At 49.7% G+C, this 9,038-nt stretch overlaps 7 protein-coding genes across 7 annotated transcripts; 4 read left to right on the forward strand and 3 right to left on the reverse strand.

The window, feature by feature from the left end:
• Window positions 1-87: 87 nt before the first annotated feature.
• V1508DRAFT_404643 (40S ribosomal protein eS25) lies at window positions 88-472 on the reverse strand (the record flags this gene model as incomplete). The annotated part of the gene is made up of 2 exons (XM_066938642.1): window positions 88-116; window positions 172-472. 2 exons carry the CDS (start codon window positions 470-472, stop codon window positions 88-90), a joined length of 330 nt encoding a protein of 109 aa, XP_066795421.1.
• Window positions 473-853: 381 nt separating this feature from the next.
• V1508DRAFT_371451 (uncharacterized protein) lies at window positions 854-2,272 on the forward strand. The gene is made up of 2 exons (XM_066937486.1): window positions 854-1,594; window positions 1,646-2,272. Exons 1-2 carry the CDS (start codon window positions 886-888, stop codon window positions 2,035-2,037), a joined length of 1,101 nt encoding a protein of 366 aa, XP_066795422.1. The 5' UTR covers window positions 854-885; the 3' UTR covers window positions 2,038-2,272.
• An 84-nt stretch (window positions 2,273-2,356) lies between these two features.
• On the forward strand, window positions 2,357-3,137 carry V1508DRAFT_371453 (mitochondrial outer membrane translocase complex, subunit Tom22). Its single transcript, XM_066937487.1, has 2 exons — window positions 2,357-2,806; window positions 2,861-3,137. The coding sequence occupies exons 1-2, from the start codon at window positions 2,426-2,428 to the stop codon at window positions 2,882-2,884; spliced, it is 405 nt and encodes a 134-aa protein (XP_066795423.1). The 5' UTR covers window positions 2,357-2,425; the 3' UTR covers window positions 2,885-3,137.
• V1508DRAFT_418592 (uncharacterized protein) lies at window positions 2,925-4,624 on the reverse strand. The gene has a single exon (XM_066940480.1). The coding sequence runs from the start codon at window positions 4,458-4,460 to the stop codon at window positions 3,363-3,365; it is 1,098 nt and encodes a 365-aa protein (XP_066795424.1). The 5' UTR covers window positions 4,461-4,624; the 3' UTR covers window positions 2,925-3,362.
• Window positions 4,625-5,148, forward strand: V1508DRAFT_418593 (uncharacterized protein). The gene has a single exon (XM_066940481.1). It carries the CDS (start codon window positions 4,698-4,700, stop codon window positions 5,106-5,108), a length of 411 nt encoding a protein of 136 aa, XP_066795425.1. The 5' UTR covers window positions 4,625-4,697; the 3' UTR covers window positions 5,109-5,148.
• Window positions 5,149-5,225: 77 nt separating this feature from the next.
• V1508DRAFT_418594 (uncharacterized protein) lies at window positions 5,226-7,565 on the forward strand. Its single transcript, XM_066940482.1, has 2 exons — window positions 5,226-5,590; window positions 5,790-7,565. The coding sequence occupies exons 1-2, from the start codon at window positions 5,367-5,369 to the stop codon at window positions 7,219-7,221; spliced, it is 1,656 nt and encodes a 551-aa protein (XP_066795426.1). The 5' UTR covers window positions 5,226-5,366; the 3' UTR covers window positions 7,222-7,565.
• On the reverse strand, window positions 7,440-8,619 carry V1508DRAFT_143363 (PQ loop repeat-domain-containing protein). The gene is made up of 2 exons (XM_066936020.1): window positions 8,452-8,619; window positions 7,440-8,402 (listed from the first exon to the last, which is right to left on the reverse strand). The coding sequence occupies exons 1-2, from the start codon at window positions 8,476-8,478 to the stop codon at window positions 7,659-7,661; spliced, it is 771 nt and encodes a 256-aa protein (XP_066795427.1). The 5' UTR covers window positions 8,479-8,619; the 3' UTR covers window positions 7,440-7,658.
• Between the last annotated feature and the right edge of the window lie 419 nt (window positions 8,620-9,038).

Consider the following 9,038-nt stretch of genomic DNA (forward strand, 5'->3'; position numbering starts at 1 on the left):
AAACTTTACTCCGCTTCTGTTCCGACATCTTAGCTCTTTAACCTTGATCTTTTTCCCTTATTGATTGTGATTTGATAATTACGTGTTTTACTCATCAGCAACAGCAACCGCCCGAGCTAAACGACCACTGTTAATATTCACCTCATACCAAGCTTATTCGCGAATACATACTGTAGGTCAACTGCTTGCTGTGTCCAACAACCTGTTTGATAGTACCTCTGGCCTCTAACTCCCTCAACGCTGCGCGGGCAACAGATCCGCTAACCTTCATACGGTCAACTAGCACACTGACGGTGACAAGCTTGTATGTCGAAACATCCTTGATAAGTTTGTCGTACGTGGGCTGGTCGAGAGTAACGGCATGCTGAGCCTTATCCTTAACCTTTCCCTTAGACCATTTCTTCTTGGTCTTCTTGCCGCCAGCGGATGCAGCCGCCGAGATCTGGGCCTTTGATTGCTTAGCGGGTGGCATCTAATGTCACTAGTTAGCACCCACTTCTCCCCAATTCTAACAAGAAATGTAAGAAGCCGTCATATAAATTAATGCTACGGCAAATGTATAAATAAAGGAGTACTCACAGCTACTATAAGTCTATGTACTATATACTCAAATCCGATATATCGTGAGAGTACAAGTGCAGATAACCTAAATCAGTTCAATTATGTCTCTCACTAGGTGGAAGCTTCCTGCCGGAACATGAAGCGGCCCGTGACTGCTAAATATTGGCCGGGTAAATTGTAGTGTAAATCATAGTCAGGGCAAAGTGAAGCCCTATCATTTCGAGTAGCAAGCAAGCAGCTACTTTATATGGGGTTAGGGTTGATGTTGTGAAACGTCTTGAAGTGATGCGACCCAATAGCGCTGAGTGATCTCTAGTAGCTATCATGGATTTCTCTTCTCTTCTTGCAAAGGAGATCGCAAAGAAGAAGCAAGCTGCGACTGTGATCGCCAGTAAGAACGAGGATGATGCAAGTGGTAAGAAGGCGGAATCTGATACACGTCGCTTCATTCGACGGGGAGACTTGGAGCACGCTCGTGAGCAGGCGTATCTTGCGGAGAAATCACAGCGGGAGGAAGCTAAGCAGTTAGAACACGCAAAGCGGCGCCAGCAGCAACAGGAAGAGGAAGAACAACGGGAGCGGAAACGGAAAGAGGCAGAGCAGAAGTATTTGGAACGGAAGCGTGCCAGAGAGGAACAGGAGGAATTGGAAAAGCAGAAGAAGAGATCTAAGTATAAAGGTCGTGCGAATACAAAATCACCGACTCCTGATGCTAGAGAGGGTACTGCTGAGGCGGAGGAGCTTGCGAAGCTGAGCGCATTGACCGAGGAGGATATTGTTGACCGCTTACGGAAGTTGCGTGAACCTGCTCGTTATTTCGGAGAGTCGGACAAGGCAAGACTACGCCGAATACGCAGGGCGGAAAAGAGAGCTGAGACGTCAGATGAGAGAATTGAGGAACTCTTGGCTAGTATTGATCATAACATCGTTGGACAAGACATCAAATCAGATCAGGCGAAGGTATATCTGCAATTGGAGAAATACGTTCGATACCTTTTAAAGGAATGGGAACGGGTGCTTGTTACGAGGGATGGTATGCATGAAGCCGTATATTTTTCTTGGACCTTTGATTGACATGTGATAGAAACGCCTGATCAAGCGTACGCAACCTTAGCGCAAACAAAAGGTTATCTCCTGCCTCTCTTTGAGCAACTTCGAAAGAAAAACATTCACGAGCAAATATATCCCAGTCTAGCGACGTTAATGATGTACTTGCAGCAGCGGAAATACCGCGACGCGAATGATGCTTACCTAAAACTAAGTATAGGCAACGCAGCGTGGCCCATCGGTGTTACAGCCGTAGGAATTCATGAACGTAGTGCGCGGGAGAGAATTACTGGACAAGACGTGGATGGGAAATTAGGCAAAACTTCGGTGCAGATAGCGCACGTTATGAGTGACGAAAAAACTAGAAAGTGGTTGACCGCGGTGAAAAGATTGATTACTTTTTCGGAGGGTGAATGGCCTGAAGATTGATTATAAATTGTTGGGTATGGATCTGGCGTGTTGGTGCATTGTTGCATTCATGTAAATATTGGAATAAAACTGACATTATGGTGACTATAATGTTATACGAATTATCATCTCCAGTCCATAGGCCCAGTTACATGATCCTGACACTTGGTATACTATGGGAGTATTTTCCAGAATCTATTAATTAATTATGAATAATCGGAATTGATGATTATGGAATCTATATGAGAATAATGGGGAGATGATGAATTTGACTTTTAATCCACTGCGGCGCCTATCGATCCATGGGAAAACTCAGCGACTTTTTCTCCCATCGCCAGCCCGCCACACCAAAACTTATATTCCCTTCCGACTACAGATCAAATTTTGTTTTGACAAGAGAACGCTCACAATGGTCCAGATCACACCAGTTAGTGTCACTGACGAACAGACAACGGGCGTTCCATATGAAGACCGCGACGAAGACTACTCCGACGTCACAGACTCAGAGTCCGAGTACTCCGGTGTCGAAGACGACGACAACGACATCGCAAACGAGACTTTCGCAGACAGAATTATTGCCCTGAAAGACATTATTGCACCACAGTACAGGCCTGTGTTTTCCGGCGCGTACGGAAAGGCGCAGGGTGTGCTAGAGTGGTCACTTAAGGCTGCCTGGATCGCTACCACAAGCGTCATGTTCCTGGCTGCACCCTTTGCTTTGGTCGCGAACAGTAATATGGAGTCGTCGGCGGCACAGATGGGAATGCGACAGATGCAGGAGGCTAATGAAGTGAGTCCTTGGTACAGCTGTGGACGCCGCGATTAATTACTGATGGTCACCTAGATAATTGCTCCAGGCGCAAACTAATAATGGAAAATCAGTGGCAATTATTGTAAAAATCTCTCCTATTATGACTTCATTGTACAAATATATTCGTTTAAGATGCAACGAGTAACTCATGGCTGATCTACCCTTATGACGCGCTATTATATATGAAAAAAGAGGTATGTACAAGTGACAACAACAAACAAATGGGCACCATGAAATCCAAATCACTACAACTGAGAAATTTATCTACTGCCTCCCCCACACTAAAGTATCTCCGACCGCGTTTGACTCCTTCAACATTTATGTGTTGGTCAATTCGCAATAATACTCAATACATAACTTAAAAGTTTTCATGTCCCTGCCCAATGCGTAACAAAACATGATATAGATGGGAACAAAAGAAACAAACATCTAATCTAGGTGACCGAAATGTGTGACAAAAACAAATTAATTCAACAAATTCACTGACAAACAATGCAGATTAAACATTACCCGTCGACGCGACTCGCTGCCGCCGTTACAGCCTCTGTGTCTCTGCCTTCTTTGACTTTACGGGCTCAGGCGCTAGAGGTTTAGCAGCGGTAGGTAGCCTTCTGTCAGTCGGATGCGCAGTACCGGTATCGTCATCCCTAGCGTGGATATCGGTAACTATTTCATGTGGTCCACTCTCATCTCCAGGATCATGTGGCGTATTAAGAGCCATCTGTCGCAACTCCTCAGTTTCGGGCACAATGTCGGGCGCTGCCGTGCCGTTGGCGTGACTATTCGCATTGTTGGCGACCGCCGCGGAAGTCGCTGCACGACTCTTTTTTCCCTTCATCCTCGCCTTCTCTAATAATCGCTTCCTCTCCGCCTTGATCTTGCGTTCTCGTCGTGCATTAATGTCGTACGATCGCATGAGATATACAGGTTGCACACCGAAGATGTCTTCGAACTCACAGAACTGGCAGATCCAGATTGGCTCGCCAGGTTTCGGCCGCGGGCGGCGACGCTGGCGAGGCATACGGGACTGTGGTGTAAACGAGTCAGGCTTTTCGCGTACGTCAGCATCCTCTGGCGGTGGAGCTTGCCAGACGCCAAGCGGACCTGACTGCGTGGACAGTTGCGGCGTCACTTCTTTGTGAGGCTGCCTCGCGTTGATGTCGGCGGTATGATTCTGAGCAAACAATGGCGGTGCAGTTCTGGCAAGTGGCTTGCCACTCTGGGCTGGCTTTCGCTGAGAGTCTTTTGTGTTTGGCGGTAGTGGAAGTGGAAACACAGACGCGGCAATAAGGTTATGCCTGTATTGGATAGAAGCGGATATCGGCGACGGAAAAGAGAACTTAAAATATTGCAGCGACGGGACCACAACGCCATTGTCCTTCTTGACCTTCTCCTGGTGCATACGTAGATCGCGTAATCTCGTGGACTTGGCACCGTCCGCCGCGGATGCAAGCGGATCTGTGGCGAATAATGTGCTACGCGGGGAGAACGGCTTGAAGTGGTGGTGGCTCATGTGGTGATGCAAGTGCTCGAGTTGGCGACGCAGACGCAGCCGTGACTGGTGCCTGTCGACGATGAAGTACAGCGAGGACGACGTGGAGATGTGACCGATGGTGGCGGAGGAAGCCGGCATGGCCACCAGAGGACGCAACGACGTCGGTATCTTTCTTTTCTTCTTGTTCGACGAGATAGTCGCGCCGGCAGAGTGGTAGTGGTGATGGTGGTGATGATGGTGGTGGTGGTGATGATGGTGGCGATCTGGATGGACATAACTTTGAGGATCTGCGGCACCATCAGTGTCAATGTCGTCGTCCGCTGCGTCTGCGTTATTGCCAGCCAGCTTTGTGAGATTCTCAGTAGCGTCGGAGTGATGCGCAGTGCAGTGGATGACGTCGAGCGAGCGGCCCGCGCGGCAGTCGTAGGTGTCCCCATCGTCGCAGGACGAGGTTCCGTCGGACACGTCGTCTTGGTCATCGACGTACTCGTCATGGACAAGGCAGTGGCTGTCGTAGGAGCGGAGGCTGTCGAGATCGTCGATGTCTTCGTCCTCGTCCTCAGACAACGACAGCGGCGACACAGGGAGACGGAAAAGCTTTGGGGGAGGTGCGGGGAAGTCTGTGAGAGGCGCCGCTGGCCGGCCGCGCCGAGGCAGCGGCAGAATTGTGCGGTGCATGACGTCGCGACTATTGTCAGTCCAGAAGAGTGTTGTTGTATAATATATTTGATACTATATGACTATCTGAACAGCGGTGGAGTAAACAATTCGCAATCCAGCCGGTAGGGAGTGCTCAGTGTGAGGAGGCCTTGGGCGTAACCCCCAGCGGCCGGGTAAGTTAAGCTTGATCTCTCGTATTGCCGCGCCGCTGGGAGAAAACATGGCCGACTTCGCGTCAAAAGTCCCCCCTCCTGCTGCGGGCCCACTCTTCGCTTCTCCTCCGTCTCTGTCTCTCTTTCTTACATCTGTCCTTTCCTTGCGCTATACTCGGCTTGCTACTTACAGATTTCTAACCTGCTCTACATTCCACACTACAACTGCGCCATGCAGGACGCGGCCGCGGAAATCACCCGTTGCATCTGCGGCCACGACGAGCTGCAGACCGACGATCCCGATATCGACTCCGGCCTGTTCATCCAGTGCGACAAGTGCCAGGTCTGGCAACATGCCTACTGCGTTGGAATCGGCCCCGATGACAACCTCACCGACGACTACTCCTGCGAAAAATGCCGTCCCGAGCTTCATCTTGTCGTCGTCCGTCCGACTGGGTATGTATTCTCGCCTCGCCCTTCTCAGAGTGGCATTGTGGTAGCGGGTGACAATGGATTGTTTGACGATGCAATGCATGTTCTGTACGGCTCTTTGACGATTGAGCCGACGATTTCGTCGCATCCGAGTCTACGACGTTATCGCTTCCAGCTCGCCACTGTCACTCTGTACTTTCAAAGAAATGCTAACATTCGACAGCAAAACGTCAAAGTACATCCCTCTCCTCGAAGCAAAACAACCGCGACTGAAAGAGCGCTCATCCAGACACTCCTCCCGGTCCGACCAATCGTCCTCCCGAAGAAGCAACTCTAGCTCGACGAGCACTGCTAATTCCGAATCCTCACATAAACGGCGCTCGACGTTAAATTCGCGCGATTCCGCCTACGAAGAGGTGTTACGCCGTGTTTTGGAAGTGTCCGCGCACGAGACATCTGGTGGTGTGGGGGTGAGTGACACTGACGCGACGAAGTCCGGAAGGTCGATGCGGGGAAAGAAACGTGCCGCACAAACCGCTTTTGACGACGATGAGCAGGAGGAGAACGTTAAGCGTGAAGATGACAACGAAGACGAGGAGGAGATGCATCAACACCGGCAGCGGCGGCGGATGAATGGATCCAAGCACACTCACGACGATGACGACAGTCGGAGCAGCGAGGAAATCAAGACGATTGAAAACGAAACGAAAGATGAGGGCACGGACAACGGCAATCGCGAAGATGTGGAGGATAATAATGAGGGCGACGAGGATGACGAAGAAGATATTTCTGACGACGTTGTGGCGCGACGATCACATCGGAGCGGACACAAGAAATCATCTATAGGTAAGCGCGACCGGAGTAAGAGATCTCGGGTGACGCAGTCGCCGAGCGAGACTGGGGATGAAAATCCGTCTTCGAGACGGTCGCGCAATGGCAGGACTACTAGCTCGTCAAACAAAAGCTCGCGAATGAACGGCTCGATAGACGAGAACGATGATGAAGACGAGGACGCAGAGTCGGAAGGAAATTCAAAGTCGCGCGCATCGCCGGACGACTTGCAATTCGGTATAGAAACTGCCTCACGTACACCGGACGAGAAGCCGGTCAGCTTGAACAAGAAAGAGACTGATGAGGAGGTCTCAAAGGCATCTAGTAAAGACAAGCCGTCACCGGCAACAACATTGTCGAACATTACTCAATCGCGCAATCGACGGTCACGGAAACAGCAGGCGATGGTAGACAGGGACGACGACACGGACACGTCGACAGCGACTGGCCGTGCCACTTCAGTTGGCGCCGCTGTCGAGAAGCCATCAAAACCCCGGATTCCGCAAGGCAAGCCAAGTATCGTGGAGATGCGGAAACGCGTTGCCGCCATCCTTGAATTTATAGGTCGTACACAGGTCGACATGGCGATTGAGCAAGACGAGCGCAAGAAGCTGCACTCCCAACGGCGCAAACCCGGGTCTCCATTGACAGCGTCAGTTTCTACGTCGGCGAGCATGACGGCCAGCGCGGCCGTGGTTACGGAAAAAGACGAAGTCGACACGCTTTTTGGCACGCAAAAGATTAGTCTCGAGATGATGGACGGTCTTACTCGCAAACTCCTGATATGGGAACAGCAATTTGGCCGCCATGGTGACAAAAACTGACTTTACTGCTTATCTATAACTATTCATGGTGGAAGAGAATAGGCCTGTAATGTTGCGTTTTCCGGCATGACGCCATTGCGATCGTTTTGTGATACCTGCGGTTTTGCATTTGGGTTGCTTGTAATATACGGTTTGCTACTTAAGTGGTGTTAATAGTCTGATATGTGCCACGCGGTGAGGACGGAATTGGGGTGGATGTTACGATACAGGTGTGTATTAATAGGATTATTGCTGAAAATTTTTTGGTTTTGAAAGACGGGATGTGCGAAACAAGAGGAAAATGATTTTATTATGATATGTGTGACCAATCTAGAACCAAATTTACTAATCTGACCATTGCCGATGCAAATGACATGTTGTAACGCCGACCCAAAACCAAACTGAACTATGTACAATTATATGGACATTGGAGCATCATTCCTGCTTCTCCAGCTTGTTCATTTGACGTTATTATCCGTTCTCTCACGTCCTTTTTCGACATCAATATGCGACTTGTTTAGACTTCGACCGATCCTCAACCACCACACAAAATGCGACACAACGATCCCGCCCTCCATAAGAGGAACAAGAAGATACAGCACCATGCCCAAATAATCCTCTTCCTTCGGATTGCCGTCCTTATCCGTCTGCGGAAATAATAAACTAGCAAACGATAAAATCGCTCCCGAACAGTCTAAGAATAAGAACAAAAAGTTGATACCAACTACTTGTCCTTGCCGTCTCCAGAGCTCAAAATATGGCGGCACGAGACCAACGACGATGAGGACTGCAGCCATGATGCCGATGACGAGGAGTGGCCAGCATGTCGAATTCGAGCTGTTGTTGCATAAAGCCGAGTTCTGGAGTGGAATGATTGCTGCTATTTGAAGGCCTGCGCTGAATGCGACCACTAGTGAAACGACAACAATGGTTTTTATAAACGAGAACTTGCAGCCGTAATAGAGGCACTGTGCCCATGTCACGAACGACAGGAATGTGAAGATTTCCGGCTGGATCATGAGAGGGAGATTAGGTCGCTGGACGAGGAAGTACATGCCGAATAGAATGCCGGCATATGCCCAGAGGAGGAGCATTAGGTGTGGCAGGCCCTCGGTCGATTTGCGCCGGAAGTTGGTGTAGATTTGTGGGATGAGCTGGACACACCAGAGTACTGTGCCGATTGTGCCTAAGGCAGTCGCGACCTGGCAGTGTTAGAATGAATAATGGAAAAGAACGACGTAGAGAGCACACCTTGTTATTATAGTTGTAGTCTGTCATGTTGTTTGTCGATGTATATTGTCGAGAGACGAGTGAGTTGACAGTAATATATACCTGCAAAGGCTAGAAGCATATTCATAATCGACGCGTCAGGAAGGCAGAGTGCAGAGCAGATGAACAGGCCGAACGGGACAAAATGACCTTTTAGAGAAGTCCGGAGCGTCCATCACAGAAGTGAGTGGTCGATGCGCATCATCGGTCGCCCGTTGGGCAATAAACTTCGCCGGGTGATGTCACATGTACCGGCAACAAGCAATTCGCGACCATTATTATAGCTTGCACTTATGCGAGGTTTGAACGCGATGATTTGATTTCTGAGCGATTGATCTGGACCCTACCGCAGCCTTCGGAAGATGGGGTGGTGGGGGCGGGGGAGGAACTTCCCGGCAAGGAGGCGTGAAGGGTGACAGACCGCCACCGAGCGCCACTCAACTTACCAAAGTGGTATATAATCCCACCTTCAAGTACCATTGAAGAGCGAGCACTCCATGTTCGTTGCAATTTTACAAACGTCACTGTCTCAAAAATTACGACCGACCTACATGAACACGAATGCTGAT

Source organism: Lipomyces doorenjongii (genome assembly GCF_038497915.1).
Source record: "Lipomyces doorenjongii strain NRRL Y-27504 unplaced genomic scaffold V1508scaffold_29, whole genome shotgun sequence".
NCBI lineage: Eukaryota > Fungi > Ascomycota > Lipomycetes > Lipomycetales > Lipomycetaceae > Lipomyces > Lipomyces doorenjongii.